The 18,419-nt window shown below is 36.6% G+C and overlaps 1 protein-coding gene across 13 annotated transcripts in view; it reads left to right on the top strand.

Annotated features, from left to right (window-relative positions):
• Window positions 1–18,419, top strand: part of ENTREP2 (endosomal transmembrane epsin interactor 2) — a 148,713-nt gene that overhangs the window by 52,251 nt on the left and 78,043 nt on the right. For 3 of the 13 annotated variants that reach the window (XM_083851024.1, XM_083851031.1, XM_083851023.1), the window contains exon 3: window positions 537–17,926. The exons of the other annotated variants lie outside the window; for them this stretch is intronic. Coding sequence is in view for 1 of the 3 variants with exons in the window: in XM_083851031.1 (XP_083707157.1) it covers window positions 17,849–17,926 (78 nt within the window). In the remaining 2 variants the exon portion in view is untranslated. The remainder of the gene's footprint in view (window positions 1–536; window positions 17,927–18,419) is intronic. 13 annotated transcript variants of the gene reach the window in all.

Below are 18,419 nucleotides of genomic sequence, written 5' to 3'. Positions count from 1 at the left end.
TGGTTATCATTGATTCTTCTTTAATCATTTAATTACTGATCCTTTCCTTTAGTGCCAATAAAGAAGTTTTTAGGAATTATATAGCGCTCTTATAAGGCAGGTTTTCACCACTGTTGTCTTCTGCTTGTCTTTCCACAGCAATGGATGTAGCTTTATTTTTGGTTAATGTTTGAAAATGTAGACAAAAGATTGCTTCTGTGATTTGCTTGTGAAAAGTCATATGCTTTTGCTACTTATTTAGTTTTTGACGTTTTAATGCGCAATTTCACAGTTACTTGTGGAATCAGCTTATAAGGCTTGCTTTACGCCAGCTGAACATACACATGGATGGCGGGAATAATTTATCTTTCTGTAACTTGATCAGCTGTTTTATTTCACTGAATTGTCTATAAAAATACAGAAATTGATACCTAAGTGTTCAAAGTGATATAAAATATTAGACTCTTCATTTTTTACTGGTCTTCTATATAGTAAAAAGGAGACTGTGATGAAGATTGGAAGTAAATAATTTACATAGGTTTCCTATTTATTTTCAGATATTTCTTCAGAGAAACAAGAGGACCAAAGACTGAAAAGATGTTTCATTTGCTCTACATTTAGGATAAAAGATCATTCTTGCTTTGGTGACTAATAAAAACAAAGAAAAATCAATTATTTGTTCTTACTGGGCAGTAGATGAAATAATTGTTGCAAATTTTGTTATCACTAATTCCCATGTAATAAATGTCAAAGCAGTTGCTGAAAATGTCTGTTATATAGTAATAAGCAGTTACATATCCTCTGTATTTTAGAAGCAGGCAGGTGTATGTCTAATCTTCTCTTGTGTTGCTATTTTCTAGTGTGTTTTCAGCACTGAATTGAGTGTTCAAACTGAAAACCCAAATTTATATTTCATGTTCTGTATCAATTTACTTGAAAATTCTATTTCCATATCCTTCTGTTCTTCCAAAAATATTTCCATTATCAAAGTTGAATGAATCCATGTTTTCATGATCATATCTCCCTTTTTTTGCCGTAAGAGATTTTGTCCATTTGCCTGATTTTATTTCTTCAGTATATTTAAATCAAATTTGCATACAGAATTATACACGCATATTTCTGAGAGTAGAAATGCATATTGAGGTTGAAACGTAAAAACAGGAAAAATAAAGGTTGAAATGTAAAAGTGTAAAAGCAGGTTATTTAAAAAACAAAATTGGCCAAGACATATGTCAGTGTTTTGTGGATTCTTTAGTTACCTAAATCATTATGGTTTTCTGTTAGTTTTTTAGTGTTTGATCTTCCTCACAAGTGAAACAACCTGTTCCCGAACAGTGAAGTTGCATATATATATATTCCTTGCAATTGATCTGTCTTTATTATCCAGAAGGAATCTCTTTTATAGGGCGTTCTGTCAGTCCTTCTTCGGACTGTAGTTTGAGATACTTGTGCCTTAGCCAGCCAAATATTTGGATTCTTATTGGGATATCTTTCCAACAACAATTTCATTTCAAATCTTATTTTTACCTTTTAAACTTTTAAATTAGGTGAATACGGGGAAAAACTACCTGCTAATTTTCAAGCATAGTGCTTAAAGGTGTCAGGATTTTTTTTTAAACTACTTTTTGCATTGCTTATATGTGTTCAAAATTAATTTTGGTACCAGGTACCTACTTTCATACATAATTAACATTTGAAACATGACTTACTGACTTATGAGTATTTGATTCCTGTTGGACTGTGGAAAGTTGTTTTCATATATCTGTGATTTTTCTACGTGACTTCAGAAAGCTGAAATGGAGCATTGTCAATTCTCATGCTTGAGGAAGGAAAATGTGATGCTAAACTCTGTGCTGGAGAGGAAAGGGGTCCATTATCTGAATGAAGGGACCTCCTGATATGCTAAGAGGCAGAATAAAAAATATAAAAATAAAAATGGTTATTTAAAACAACAGTAACAACAAAACTCCTGAACTAGGAATCGTGATCAGATCTGACTGGAATTTTAGAATTTCATTTTTTTTCTCAAGCAGAGACTTGGTTTTGGCAGCTGGAATAATAATAAATAGATGATCTGTGTAGTGAAGAGACAATTTTTAGCATAAATGGATCAGGACTGTAGGATTAAAAACAAGTAAACATAAATGCACACACTTGGGAGAGTTGCAGAGCCTATAGGCATCCGTCACCTTGTATGCCATTGTTGCCATTGATAGCTTGTGTAATGTTGAGATGAGATGGAGAATATCACTCTGCTTATCCCTTGATCACTCTCCGCAATATAATTTTGGCATGTATATTTTTTGGGTTTGTTAGTCAGCATGTTTGTTAGGAGCCCTGCTATTAGACAAACGCTCCTCTTTGAGACTGAAGTATTAGTTTAAAGGTTAACAAAACATTGTGTAAAAACCCTACATCTTAAGTTACAGAGTTTTGAGAAGTTCTGACACACTGGGATAGGGTTGAATACTGACTATTGCATGCTTATAAGTATCAGTTTCTTATGTCTGTTTCTTTATTCCTGTGGGCTTAGATAAGAGGAGATGTAGTCTTTGTGTTTGTATATTCACTTACTAGAAATCCCTTTTATTTAAGTTTTCTTTGGCAGTCTTGAGAACTGCTAACAAGATTCTGCAAGAACAACACAAAGTGGATCAGTGTCTTCAGACACGTTTTCCTGTGGACGTCATGTACCTTTTGTCCTAGATGTCTAAGTACTCATACAAATGTTAAATGAAGTACTGCAATTAGTGCTTAGAGGGGATTATTTGACAACGTTGTAACCTACACCTAGTGAAAACTAAAAATTGTGCTCTGAAAGCAACTTTTTCATGTTTGACTCCCTCCCTCCACCCGTCACTGGAAAACCATTGTAACTTTTAGAGCTATAAAGTGAACCCTATGAAGACATTGTAATGATTGATGACTATTGAAGTTAAATACTAAGAAATCTCTAAGAAAAACCTGTTCTCCAGTTCATGTATGCAACAATTGTATGCTTTCCTAGGAGTACTAGTTTTTTCAAGTTAAAATTTGTGCAGCTCTTGCCACTTCTAATAGCTCTTCAGCATCATTTCTTTGAATTAGTGGCACATTGTTTTTGTCTCTCTATCAGTAGTTTTTTTGTTTGTTTGTTTTCCACTTGGAAGATTCAAGGGATCAGATTTTAATAGGGCATTTCTCAGAAAGTAGGTTTCAAAGGTATTTGTAAAAGATGCTAGATGTGTGTAATTTTAGATATGCACATGCCCCTACATGTGCCATAGTAACACGGTTACCTGATCAACCACACTTGCACAATCCAACTTTAACATTGCTATTGGTAATCAGTCTGTGGATATTGGTAACATAGTGTTTTATTTCCTGTGCATTAACACAATAGATAAATGGTGTTTTCCCTAAAACTTTAAAAATATTAATAGTACTATTGAGCTTAATTTTATTCTTAAGTTAAAGTGCTAAATCTTCTGTATGCAATTTTGGGCTGTACCATGGCCTTGCTGTTTCCGTGCAGGGATCATAAACTGGGAGATTCTTCTAGACAGGGAATAACAAAACATAGTTTGTCAAATTGTGATCAGATTTTCTCGAAAGGTGACTGTGTTACATCTGAGGCATTTCAGGGTTTTGTTTTGCTTTTAGACGAACCCTTTTTCCCAGTCTTGCATTGCTCCTGTCTTCCTGTCTGTTAGCAAGTATAAAAATCACACTTAAATGCAACCGTAAGTTGCCAAAAAGAAGAGGTTTTGCATGTGTGTGCACATGTGTATGAAGTGGGGAAGACACAGATTGACTGACATTTCCACCTCCCTCTCCTTCCTGGGAGATGAGTTCTTTGTGCGTCCCTAGTTCATGAACAGCTTTTCTAGGCTGCAAATCAGTGCTTCTTGGAGAACAGAGAAAGGGACTCTGGTAAATGCAGTCATCAAAGTTTGCAAGTAGTGTGTGTATAAAGTGGTTACATTAATGTCCCAAATTGCTTTTTGCATGTAGATTAACATGAATATTTAGATCTTTAACTGTGTTGTCTCACCCCTTACTGTTTTTTTGTGTGTTTTTTTTTTTTCCCCCCTCCTAAGCCTGGAAATTTCTCCTTCTCTACTAGATGGAAGCAACTGAGAGAATAATCTGGTCCCAGTGCCATTTTCTTTGAATATTACAGAAGAGGAAGAATGACAGCAATGGAAAATGACCCAGTAAAACTGTGGGCTGGGAGAGAAAGAAACAAAAATTTAGATGAAAACAGAGGAAGTGAATCAAAGATGCCTTTATAAAGGGGAGGAGAAGAGGTGTCAAAGTGAAGCATCTATTTAGAATGCTCATTCCGTGTCCCCTTTCACTGCTTAGCACTTCATACAGCTCTTTCTTGCCTGGGTCTGTCTGTCTGGGTTTGTCATACCTCTTCTACAGGGGCTGTTCGTGGGCCCAGCTGCCACCAGCTGTCATCCCTGTCAGAATCTGGGCTCTGAGCATCCATCTGCTAATTAGCTACCCCTGGTGGTAAAATTTTAAAAGACCCCAAACAGCTTTGCCTGGAGAGCCTGCTGGGGCATAACACTTGACTGTTCTAAACAAGCACATCTTAATTACCCTTAAGCAGGCCCTTCTGCTCCCACTGTGTCATGCTGCCATGGCAGCAGTTAATGCTAGCACAGTGCCCTGCGATCGGGGACTGTCACAGCTCCAGAATCATTGCTGCTGCTTAAACGAAGGGTACGGTATGGGTGTTACATTTGCCTCTCTTCAGTCCAACAGTAATTCCCCTGTTCTCACAAGCTCTCTAAATATATCTGCTAATGATTCTTCCATCTCCTTTGCTCCTTCTTTTAGAAATACAGGCTGCATCCCATCTGGTCCTGAAGTTTTGGCAGCCTCTGCACATTTTAATTCCTTGAACTCTTTCTTGGCGTGAATCTTATTTCCTTCAGTATTTCTTCTTCCTCCTTGGGAAATTAATCTCTGCTTCTGACATCTGCCTCACTTCCTTTGTAAGCATGGAAGGAGCTATATTATTATTATTATTACTACTACTATTATTATTAGGATGTCTCATCTGTCTTTCAGTAAAGTTCTCAGTTCATTCACTAGAAGTTTGCAGCCTCCTTTAATGTTTGCTTTTTGTTTATAAATTAGAAATGTCACAATATTTACCTTTGCTTCTTAAGTAACTTTCCTTTCAGTAATTTTTCCGCATTTTAGATATATTACTTCCTTTTCTGTTCTTAATTTTACTGCATGTCGCTTCTTACCATGCAGTCATAAGGAAAGCATTAACTACTCTTAAACCCTAAGAGTCCACTATAACTGAGTCTTTTAGGCATGACTATGATTAAATGTATTTCAAAAGACGAATAAAAAGTGCTTGTTTTAGCTGTATCAACACAAGAAAGTTTGGGTTATTTCATTGACTAGATACAGGTGTGGAAATGTTAAAAGGCTAAAAAATGAGTACTGGAAAGCTGATTAAGGGAAAAAGCAGTAGTCTTTTGGTTTATTTTGATCCCTTTTCAGGTGATATGTTTGGCCATCAGCCTAGCATGTTCATTAATAGTGTTGTCGTATTTGTTCTTGTAGAGCAGTAGAATTGAAAAAATGTATCTGTTACATCTTTATGTTTCCATTTGAGTTGAAGATGAATTGGGAGAATGCGTTAGCTGGCATTTTTAATGAAAATTGAGCCCATCGGAGTAGTTCAGTAGCTTTATTCTGTTTGCGGAGACCTGTTGTTTAGAGTACTACAGCACAGTGACCACAGCATATACGTGTTTTTTGAGTATACTTCTACATGCAGAGGTAAATGCATCAGGAAGTTACTGCTTGCCCCCATCTCCCTCCCTCCTCCCCCCCAACTTGTTTTGCCATATGGTTTTCAAAAAAAAGCTTTAATATCTACTACTACAATTAAATATATATATAAAGATATTCTATATGCTTGTTTTGCATTTATTCTGTAATTTGTATAGTTGTATCAGTGTTTTTATGTATCTAGTGTTGTGCTTTTTAATAAATGAGTGAGAGCTATCAGGAATTGGTAGGAAAATATTCATGCTTTCCCATGTAGTACTGGAAAAGCTGGATATACAGGAAAGGTGTAAGAGCCTCTCCTCCCCCTTCTGATCAATTTCCACTTAGACATGGACAGAATGGAGGAGCAGAAACTTTCTCATGTGGAGAGGTGGAGAAATAACTATCTGTAAATGTGTGTATTTCTATGTATACATATGCAGACACTCCCATAGAGATACACAAGCATGTCTACAGCGCATGATACTGTCGGGACGGTGAGGGAGGGAAGAGGAGGACTGAATTTTTGTTAATAGGGCCCAGTGAGCAACTGCAGGGCACCGCTGCCAGTAGCAAACAGTTGTCCTGTAATCACTGCTAGAGCAGCTTCTCTCCTTTAGGGCCTGGAGAGCTGAGTATGTTGCTTAGAGCTTACCTTGGCAAGGTGAGAAAAACCCGTGTTGAGCAGGGCCTGCCTAGGGTCTGGAGAATAGAAGCAGTCCTTGTCAGAGGGAAGTGAGAAATGGTCCTGTACCTGCTGCGAGCCAGGCAGGAAAGGAAGCCTGGGAATGATAGCCAGCGATGTGGTACTGCTCTGCAGCTATTCTGTGTGCAAACAGTCCTGCTGAACGGCCCTTCCGTCCTGGGCAGCAGCGATGAATTGAACTGTTCTCCACAACTGGTGAATGGAAATAGGTTGGTCATGTCACGCCCCATGTGCATTCACCAAGGCTGTTCACAATAGCGCTTCAGGCTTTTTTCTGCTCTGGCCAGGGAGAGGGTAGGCAATAGTTTGAATGAAATTTTTGGGCCCGTTTAAATTGACTGCTTGAGTAAGAATCACTGCAGCATTTTCTTCCATCAGTTTATGCAATAGTAATGTAAAAAATTTAATTTCTGATACTAACCTAGGAACAGAAAACTAATTTGATGTTTGTTTCATCCATGCATATAAAGGCAATACTAGTGACTGCGTGTTGTTCATCCTCTAATTTGGATAAAAGGAATAAAGCAATGTTTCTATGGTATCACTGGAGCTGTTTAGCTGGGCAGCATGGAAAGTATTGGTGAAACTGCGTGGAGCTACAACAAGGTTTCTTGTTTTCCATTTGAGGCACAGCAGTTAGGATTAATTACTTGTAGAGATTGGTAATCAAAATCATTTTAGAGTTATTTTTTCGTTCTTGGGGCATTTAAATAAAGACTGATTTTTAAGGACTGTTTGTCAGGATAGTTTTAGTACTGGAAAGCAGTAAGAGAACAAGAAAATAGAAAGCAAGAAGTGGAAAAAAAAACACACAACAAAACACATGAAAATATTCATGTGTTGAAATATATACATGAAAAAAGTACCTGTCTTTTTTCAGAATCATGTAGCATTTTAATATTAAAGTAGTGTTGGAAGCAAATACCTATTTGCATTTTAATTGAGAAGTTTTTTTCTGTTGTACTAGTGTATGTTCTTTTTGGCATATGCTTAAACTAATAGTCAGATCTTGTAATGTTGAATAGTCACATGTACATGACAGATGACCAATATACTTCTGCAGATTTTGATTAAATATTTTATTAATTGATGAGAGATTTTCAGGCATAAATAGACATTTCTCAGGGAAATACCTGACATAATTTTGAACAGATACTCCCAAAACTATATTCCTCCTTTCTTCCTTTCCTCCTTTCCTAGTCCCTCTTTTATTCTAACTCCCCTATTCTCTCCCTGAAATTTTCATTAATTCCTTCTTTGGAAGTCGTCTTATTGGGAAGAGAATGAAGTCGTGCACTTAAAATATGAAGCAGTTGAGCAACATTTATAGATAAAGTCTCAAACAAATGCAGAATTCTTACTGAAGGCAATAGGTGCATTTTCCAATTAGAATCGGTTTGGATTGCTACTTGACAGGTTTTAGGGTGTGTTTAGTCTTTGGGATGGAATTAGATGTTTAGATCCTGGAGGCGTTATGCTCCTGTGCTAAGTCAGAAGTTGGTGGGTTGTCCCAAATGCCATCTTTTTGATTGCAGGTTCCTCCTTGGGTGCTCTAGTTGACTTCTGAGTCTCCTTAAAACACAGACGGCAGTAAAAAAATGGATTCTGGGATTTGGGACAGATTTTGCCCCCTTCCTTATATGCTGTAAAAGTTGTTGGGGCTTTTGGGGCAGAGCTACAACCAAAACTGATAATATGGCTTCAGTGCAGCATTAGCAAGGATGGCCTTACTGCACCAATGTTAGTATGAAGCTGACAAACCCAGTGAGTATATCAGTGGGCAGTGGTTTCTGTGGTGTTCAGTGTAGTGCCTTTGGGTTCTTGTTCTAAATTTGGGTGGAAAATGGTAGTGTTCTGCCACAGAACGCCCCCCACCCCATCCCACTCCCCCACCAAAAAAAAAAAAAAACACGTAGCACAAAGGACTCAGAAAAATAGTTGGAAGAGAATAAGGCAATATGAATATTAAATCTGTTTTGATATCCTCGCTTTTTCAAAGACATCAGTTTGCAAGACTTTCGAGTTGGTTGAACCTTAGTCCATGTCACTGTGAACAGTAGTTTCCTTCCAGAATAAACCACAGGTTTTGCCTCCAAAGTTGCATCTTTTATAAAGGCAGAGAATTGTTGCACTGATGTAGTGCGGTCATCTGCTGAATCCTTCTTACTATATAGACAAATGCATGGGAAAACATCTGCACTTACAGAGGGCACCAAGACTGCGAGGCTTGTTTTGTGCCTGAATAATCGTAGAGTGAACTTTGCAGTCTAGCTTCTTGTCTTGAAAATAGGCTTCTCAGCTACAAACTAGTGTCTTCAGTTATTTGTCTGTATGAGTTCTTATGGCAGTACATTGCATTGTAATAGTGAAGATGCTTAAGAGATATTTATTATCATTAAAAGCCTTTAAAACTGAAAGTTTGGTTTAAGATTAAAATGTTGCTTTGTACATTAGAAAAAAACTCAAGTGCTTATCTATCAAGTTTTGGAGTGAGTCTTTTATGATAATGAAGAAAGGACAACAACATGTCCTTGAAATTCTATTTAACGTTGCTTTCTGTATATGTACTTCAGGTTTTTTCTTGCTCAGGTGTCTTAGCTTCTTAAAATGAAAGAAATATAATTCAGAAGAAAAGTGAATATGTAAAATGCTTTGACAGTACTCAACGCCCCCAGTCCTGATACAAATTTAATCACATTTATTGCTGTGGAAACATAGTTTGTTTCTTTTATAGAACGTTTGTTTTATTATACATGGATTTAATATATACTTGCCAATTTTAACAAATTAGATTTTTTTTGATCATTTGAGATTTGTTTCAAATAGATCCCTGTGAAAACTTTGTAATCTGCATGGAGCGCTTACATCACAAAGGATTGGGTTTAAGTCATGAGAGGTTCCTGAAGGTTTTGCCACAGAATAGCACAATTCCCTAGAAGGAACAGATACGAGGTATAAATGCAAACTGCTAAATCGTCTCAATTTCTTTTCTCTAATGCCTCAGAAAACATTCATTCTTTTTATCACTCGTGTGGATATGAGGTGCTCCTATGCATATCAAGCTTTTTAACTTACTGCTAATCTGGAATACCTATCTGTAGAGCTCAGATTTGTGCTGTGATTTTGTTTGTTGATTAAGAAGGGGAACGAGCCAAGCTATTTAAGGTTACTCTGATAAATAATTTGCTGATTGTTATCTGGCGTCCAGAGTCTTCCCTTCAAATACTCCAAGGCTTTTAAGATGCATAATTTTTTTTTCAAAGTCTGAAGTCCTTCTATAAATGCCTGTTCTTTTAGCCCTTGAACTTAATTTTCAGTTTATGTAACTTTGTTTGTTTGTTTGATGAAATCCTGTGAGGCTTCTTTGAAAAATTACATGGCAGTACCGAAGTGCTATCCATAAATACTGCATAGCTAGTATTTGCTCACGAATTAGGTGTCTGATAAAAATCAAGACTTGGCTTTTTGTCTTAAGCTGTCATTCCAAGCCAAAACAAAAAGGCCAGCTGTGGAAAAAACAGTAAGTAAAGTAGAAAGTTGGAATATATGTGTTAGGGAATGGAAGACTAAAATTTTCTTAAAGTGCATTATATAATTTCCATTTATATTAATTTACTGGATTAGGAATATTCTTGCTGGCAAATGTAAGCAGGTAAGAAAAAGCAGAAGATGAATCTTGAGTGATTACACCTAATTGAATTGAGTTATTTGTGGAAGGTTGAGAGGTACCTAGAACTATTCCGCTCTGGTCATGGGAAATACCTAGCATATCGGTGAGCATTTGTTCATGTCTTGTTGTCCTGAAAGATTCCTAAGTCCTTCGATTGACCAAAAGAGGAGTCAGGTATTTGAAGAAAATATATAATAGTCAAGTTTTACTACCATGTAATAGAACATAGACTGATACTAGAACAGAGGGATTTTAAGTACTGTGTTCTTGACAAAAAAAACAGAGCAAATATGCTCTGAAGAAGTCGAAGTACTTGTTCGGGCATTTCGTGATTTAAGCCTCACTGAAGTTAATAGGGAGACTGTCATATCTACAGCTGGCTTTAACCAGTGTCTGTGGCAGAAGGATGTTAGCCCTCATTACTGGAAAATCCTGGTAATGGGATGATCATGGATTACTTATTTCAGGGCACAAGAACTTTGATCAAACAAATGTTTCATTGTTGGGGTTTAAGGTCTATTAAAAGGTTTTGCATACCAGTGCATGCACAAAGTGCAGCAGTGAGGACTTGGAGACATAGGGAACATTTCTTCCTTTTTGTCTCCCGCATGTCAGGCTGATACAAAAATACCTAACACTTAAGAAGAAAGTTGAAAGAAGTCTCAGCTCCTCAGTTGGCTCACTCAACAAAATGTCTTGGAGTCTGGTACTTACCCAGAGGTTTGTATGAAGGAAGGAGGACCTTTAGTATGCAGCCTCACCTTTATTTCCTTACCTACACCTTTCTGTTCATCTTTAAAATCGTCCTGCATCCTTCCCAATAATCCCCAGTTCTGTTTTCTTATGCCACCCAGTCTTGTTTACTACCTTCACTTGCTGCTGTCTTAAAACATGGTTCCGCCTCTCATTCATCCCTTAATCTCCTTTTGTCTTATGGCAGGAGCTTATGTATAATTTATTTTTTTAAGAATGGTTTGAGAACTTTCTGAAATTTCTTTTTCTCAGCCTTACTTTTTTCCCCATGTTGGAATGCATCTTTGTCAAAGGCGCTTTGTGGCAACATTCCTTTTTTTCCCTGTACACTCCTACCGTATTACACTGTTACTCTTGTGTCTTCATCCCCTCTTTTTCAAGCACTGTGTTTCTTGTTTTAGGAGATGTCTTTGGGGCAGCAGTGCCTACTGGTCCTCATACTTTTTTTGAGCTCTGCTTGGTAAATTCCTCTGCTAGGAAGCTAAGAAAAAAGAATGCACTTATTATACGAGCGTTTTCGTGTAATGTTCTTTGTCAGGCAATTTCATCAATTCTGGAAGATCATAATGTTGAGGGATTTGAATGGATATAATTTATTTAAGTACTTTGAATGGAAAGAGCTTTATCTGCACAAAAATTTGTACTGAAGGAAATGAGTGAATTAAAGCAGATTTATACAATTATCATTTTCTTAGTTTTGGAAGCTGTTGTTGTAGGAAGTTCTTGAAGGTTTGCATTGTGTGTAAGTGCTGATTAAAATTTTAACCTGCTGCCTATCATAGTGAACTCAAGCAATATCTACTGAGAGGGCTTACTTATGATGAGGCTTAAAATTTCCCAGGTAAAACAATTTTCCTTGACCTCTTCGTTTTTTTGTAGATTGGTCTGTAATTCTGAAGCCTATAGAGAGATCTGAGGTTGTTGTGAAATTTGTTCTGTATGTTTTGCTTTCTGATGTATAGTGATATTGGGGATATTCTTATTGCAAAGTAATATGTATTTTGCTATTTCATCCCAGATCTGTCTAGTCTTTCCCTTACAAAAATTTATCTAAGTGGTAGGCAGTTAAGGAATAGCATCTCTAGCTAGCTGTTAGCCTCTGAGCTTAACAGGAGTAGGTTTCTGTCATTCCCCTGAAATACCATGTGGCACAGGTAGTGTGTTCTGGAAATGAAAATGTTCTTGTATAGATTGCTTCAAAATTGTGAAGGATACTTCAAAGAAAGCGGGTTTAAGAATAAAACAATTCTAACTCAAAACACACAACAATGGTACAGAAGGATGATCAAAAATGAAAACATTAATAAGCAATAGCTATTAATATTTTGGGGAAGACATGCAAAATATCTGTGTGTCTGACCTTTCCAACCTGCCTCTTTCTAATTATGCTGCTGTCAGGAGGGGCTGCTTGCATAGCTTTCTGATGCCTGTCCTTGTCAGCAAGACAGCGTGAGCTTTTATTTCTTCAGGGTATTCTGCTACAGATGTTATGGAAGGTTAATTTACACGGTGCAGCATTTCTCTGGGACTTGCATTTGTTCTGGAGGTGAACTGTTGCAGCAACATGACGCTTGCAGAAGTAATGTACTGTGTATATGGAGGAACCCATTAATGCAGTTGCTATGGAAGCAGAAATTCACTCATGTAGATTTTCTGTAAAATTACTAGAGTACTAACACATTGTTTTTAATCTATTAATTTCAGATTACAGATCTAGCTGGCTCTTCCATTTAAATATATATTGTTTTCTTATGTACGAAACTAATTTAGAAAAAATTCTTATTTTCTAACCTAACCATGTTCTGACATTGTCATGGAAATTTTTTGATAAAATAGTATCCTATTAGGTAATATATGATATTTTTTCTTCCTCAGTGAATATGTTGAAAGGAGAATTGAACTCAGATATGTCTGAAATAGTTTTAAGTTTTAATTCTGTCTGATATGGTCGAAATTCTGTTCAAGAAGCAGTTATGTTTGAAGTGGTTTTGATCACAGTGGATATAAACACTGTTTTTCTGGCTGACTGTAGAGCTGCAGGAGTCAGTTTTGAAGGATTTCAGATTTACAGCTATTTTGAGTGGCATTAAAATAGGTCTGCTGTTCACTTTCTTCTGCTTTCAAAATATTATTTTAGGTTAGATTTCATGTGTATGGATGTTTTTATTCAGAGAAGCACTGGTGTATAGATGTAATTACATAACGTATATGTTATAGTTTATTTTATATTTATATGATCTTATGTATTTGTATCTTTACTGGAAACCCCTAAATTTAGGAGAATTTGTAGCAAGATAGAAATCTTAAAGGGAGTTTGAAGGAACCAGTTTTATCACGTACATGTCAGTGGGGAGGGCAAAGGGACGTGTTTGTCACTTGTTGAACAGACTGGCACAATCAAGTACCTTAGGCTCAAGGTTTTTAGCAAACACAAAATCTGTCCGTTTCAGGAATCTTTGGTGCATAGGTCTTGAAAGCAAAAAGTAACACTTTTAGTATGAATTCGCATAAAGCAGCATTACTGATGTTGCTTGATGTGTGTTCATCCACCCCCATGGCCAGTGGATGTCCAGGCAGCGTGGATAAGGTTCCTGCTTGCAAAGTATCCTGTCATGGTGCTGCTGTAAAATCCTGTTACTTTTTGCTTTGTTAGAAGTTTTTCAGCAGTTGGTACAGTCAGCACCTTGGCAAGGAATGGATGCGTGGAAGCAAATACCCAAAACCCGCACGTTAACTCCTGTTGCTGCTCACTGAGGTGGGGAAGGCACGGGGACAAGAGAGGAGTAGACTTGTGGGGATACGAAAAGGTTTTGACAAAGGCCAAAAACTTTTCTAGGTAACAAAAATAAATTACTAAAGATATACACGCAAGTGTTTTTTGCACTCCTGGAAATGATAGGGAGGCGAAATAACCAGCAGAGCAACTGTCAAAATTATCCATTTGAACTAAGTTATCATTTTCAAATACAACTGGAAGTTATCCAGTGCTTCATTCTCAATACACAGCTCAAGTACGTGAGCTGGAAGATTCTGGGTAGTAGCTTTGGTTTATTATTGTCATTTACTACACAGTGACACAAGAGGAAACTAAGCTACATGTTTTGGTCCTTAAGCAGATTTTGTTCTTCATGATGCAAATAGTGCTGGAAATGCACAGTGTCCCTTTCTGCCATGCACTGTACTCTTGTCAACAGCTTTCAGGTGATTATTGTGAAGATGAATGTACTGGCTCTTGGTCAAACCTGAATGCCACTCTAGCAATAAGTAAAACTGAGTAGAAGAGAGGCATACTTTTTTTTTTTGTAAAGACAGTAGCAGTTGTTATAACCTCAATATATATTATATATAGCATAATTTTTATAGCATAAAATGTAGCATATATTTATAAATATAGCATATATTAGCATATATAGTATATATTTATAAATATAGCTTATATAGGATAATTTTTGATCTAATAGTATATGTTACTTTCCACAAAAAATAAAACTATAGAAAAATATAGAAATGATACTGGCAGGCAACTAGTAATAAATTAATTAAACTAAAAGTCTATATGGATGAAAAGAAGTCAATAGAACCTTAACATGGTCGATTAAAATAGTGTATTCTGAATTTAATTTTCAAGTCTTCGACTGAAGTATTTAGCTTTGGAATTACAAACAGTTGCATGTCATTTAATGTTTATAACATGGTTTCAGCTTTCTCTTAAAAAGTCAAATGGCCTCATTAGACCCAGTCAAATGAATTTTATCTGGAGGAAAGTAATTTGATTTAGTAATGACTGGAATAGAATGGTTATATATATTTCAGGATAAAGCAATATAATTTATGGTTCTTCACATAAAAGCATTAAATCTTTACCATGATGCTGTGCTGCAGAGCAGGCCATATTTCTGCCTGTTATACGGACTGTTGCTTTAGAGCTATAGAGAATGTTTTTGCTCAAACCTTTATTTTAATTTGGGCAAAGGACACGGAATGCTCAATTAAACAGATCTGAAATGCCAACACTTTTTCATTATCAGTCTCTTCTTGGCACATGTTGAGAAATAATTTTGAAAGTGATATAATTGAATCATGAAACAAAAGAATCTATTATGAAGGAAATAATGGGAAGCTAAATTTTGCTTCTCCCTGTGCACTTGCAAACCATTAGACAACAGCGTTAGTGTGATTGCCATTTCTGTGCAGTAAGTTTTCAACATGGTTTCATTTTAGAATGATGTCGCTTATGTATTTAATTACATAAATTGTAATTAAATCAAGCTTGAGTTTTATCTGCTGACATTCTTGTGTTGTATACCTCATAGCTGAATAAATTGTAAGGCCAGAAGCGATCAGTAAAATCATATGATATGACCTTTTAAAATAACAGCCCAAAGAACCTCGATCATGAACAGCAAGACTACTTTCAAAGTCATGTCAGGTAGTTGAAAATATTTCCAGAAATGCCATCTGTTGTTGCCTTTGTGATGGACATTCCACCATGCTGATATAGCATATAGTATTCTATATAGCATATAGTATTCTGATAGTTAAGGAGTCTTATTAAAAATCAAGACTTCAATCTGAATTTGCCTAATTCTGGCTTCCCACCATCATTAACTGACAATGCTTCTTTCTACTTAGTTTGAGATGCACTTTGGTTTTGCTCATGGCAGGACCAATAAGCTTTTACTGACAAGTTTTCTTGGAAAATAAACTCTAATAGTTACCTTTTATAACGACAACTAGAGAAGGCAGGATTAAAGGTTTTTTATATACTTCTCAGAATCTGAAGGTATCTTTATGGGGAGTCCCTGCTAGTTTGCTTGCCTCAGTGATTTTCCAAGGGGCAGCGTGCCGCTCCCTTCCCCTGCCACATCCCTAGTATGGGTCCTTCTGTGCTCTGTGCCATGGCTTTTGCTGCTTGCTCCTTGAGCTGTGCTCCACACCAAGACTCTCCTGCCCACGTCTTGCAGCCTCAGGAATCCTCCCTGCCCTGAGTAAGCCGAGTTGCTTCTCTGGAGGAATGTCATTTGTCCCTCCTTCCAGGCTCCACGTAGGTGCAGCTTCTTAATGCACATAGGTGCTTCTTTGTTTCCATTGCACGGTGGGGAACAGAAGAGACATTGCCCATCGCAGTCTTTTTCAGTCTTTGGATTCTGTGAACCAAGAGATGTTTTTAAATACAATTTTATCTTAAAGATCTAATTATAATAATATAATAACAAAATTCAACTATTAGTACTTGATTTAATGTGAAGTAACCCCGTACTAAAACTCCATGTTGGTAGGTTTTTGAGGTTTTGCAAAGCCTTCAAAGGAACCATTGGCTGAGGGTACATAGACTATTATCTGTTACTCAGTGTAACACACCTTAAAAATACATGATATGTATTGTTAGGGGAATGATTATTTAGGGAAATAGGCAAGAACAAATGTTAGTCTGAAATAAGGTAAGGTATGAATTTGCAGTGCTTCCGCTACCTAAAGATTTCCCATGAGCATGCTATATTAGACTTAAGTTATTTTTCCTTTAATGAAATATGATGAGCTGCTTGTCTGCATTGCAAAGAGAATGCATGCGTGGCCATTGGGGGAAGCCAGAAATCTTCCTACTAAGTTCAGCACCTGGCTGATCCAACAGGTAGCTTGTATCTATACTCCCCTCAGATAATTTTGCATTAACTTAGTAATGGCGGTTACTGATATCGTGGCTTTGTAATGCTTGGTGCTCATCGGTTTTCATTTTAACTTCTGGTTGTGTCTCGTGTCTCTATCAGGATGGAAACTGTAAATTCTGTAGAATAAACAAAATGTAACGTTACTTCATGTAGCCCATATGTGTCAAAGCTTTGTGAGCAAAATACCCTGCCGCACGTTGTTAATCTCCATACGCAGTATTTTACAGAGACAAGCACTTTTGCCTCTGGCTATTCTAGGTGCTTCACAAATCATATATGTGTGTATTAAAAATATATTTTTTTAAAACTACATTAATTATAAACATATTTACTGGGCTTGAAAAAGTCTATTGTGTCTAATGTAAAAATACAGTGTTCCAAAAACTTCTTACTTTCTACAAAAAAAATTCAAAATATGTACAAAAACGTTCGCTCAAGAAAGACTAATTGTCAGAAAAATTCAGGACAGGAATTAACAGGACAAAGTTCATAGGCACAGTATTCCAGGTATGGAGGATAGGCAGGTTTGCAAAATTCCTTTCTTTTTTTCCTTAAGTTAGACTACACAGTAGTGTTGAGTAATGTTTCATCAACAAATTCACATTTTCTAGGCATGTCATGACTATCAAGCCACTGAAAACCATGATCAGAAGAAGTGGTTGAAATGCCAGCAATTAAAACAAAATCCTGTTCTCCTTCTCCAAAATGAAAGTGAGAATGAAATAAAAGCTCGTTTTGCAAATAAGGTTTTATCTGATACAACATTTATGTTTGGAGGACTTCAATTATATTGCAGAGACAGGCTTCTTCTCTGTATTATTAAGTCATTCTTCAAACCATATGTAATGTATGCTGTTCCTTTTTACTGTGCTCCTGTGATTAACAAAAATATTTATCCATATATAGTAGTTCTTTTGCTTTACATGTTTACCTGTTTTTTTTGCATATAGTCGCCATAAAGGTATGTGTAGCCCCAAAAAAGAAGGGAAGGTGGAATTATCAGGTTCTGAAAATGGAGGAATGCTACCTAACTGGTATATTTGCTTTTGGCTAAAGCTCCTAGTGAGTCAACTTTCACAGAGTTACAATTGATGTGAGGCTGTGTCATATTTTGACAGTTCAAAGTGAAAGTGCAAACTACTCCAGCAAAAATGGCTCATTCTGGAATGGCTTATTCACCCCCAAAACTTTCTTCAACTGATATAAGGAAAATGTTGCATATGTGCTTCAGTCTACAAAACAAATGGATATTTGCCCATAAAAAAGCAGTGCAGTAAGATTCAACAGATGGTTAAAAGAAACCTGAAGCTCACCAAGGTCAAGTTCACCAGGATGGACCTGCAGAAAACTGAAGGAGCTCTTGACGTATGTATTCTGGTGCATAAGTTCTTGCTTCACACATTTTGTAAACAGTTAATATGATGAGCTTCATGACAGTATTATGCAGTTACAGAGTCTGAAAGTTCTCACTTCATATCTATGGAAAAGATGTTCAGTTGAAGTATCTTGCCTGAGGCCAAACAGCTCAATGGCAGAGGCAGAGTTAAGAGAGAGGATTACTACCCTGTGAAATCTGGTGTCACTTCCTTCCAATGTTATTTTGTACAGGACTGCTGCTTTATCGAAAATATATGTAGCAGATATCCTGTGCATGACTTACTGCTATTGGGGGAAATGTGCTGCCGAGTATGACTTAAACGGTGAATTATGATAAACGTTGGATGATGGAGAGAAGTTTTAAAGTCTTCTGCTCATGATCACCTTTACCTGTGTTTTTGTTCATTTAGTTCATTATTGTTGTACTTTGATTAAGGGATGTAAAATAACATAGTATGAAAATAGATATCACTTAAATATC

Source organism: Anser anser (assembly GCF_964211835.1).
Source record: "Anser anser genome assembly, chromosome: 10".
NCBI classification, from domain to species: Eukaryota; Metazoa; Chordata; class Aves; order Anseriformes; family Anatidae; genus Anser; species Anser anser.
The sequence above is the reverse complement of the archived record's forward strand: the minus strand, read 5'-3'. Positions and strand labels throughout refer to the sequence as shown.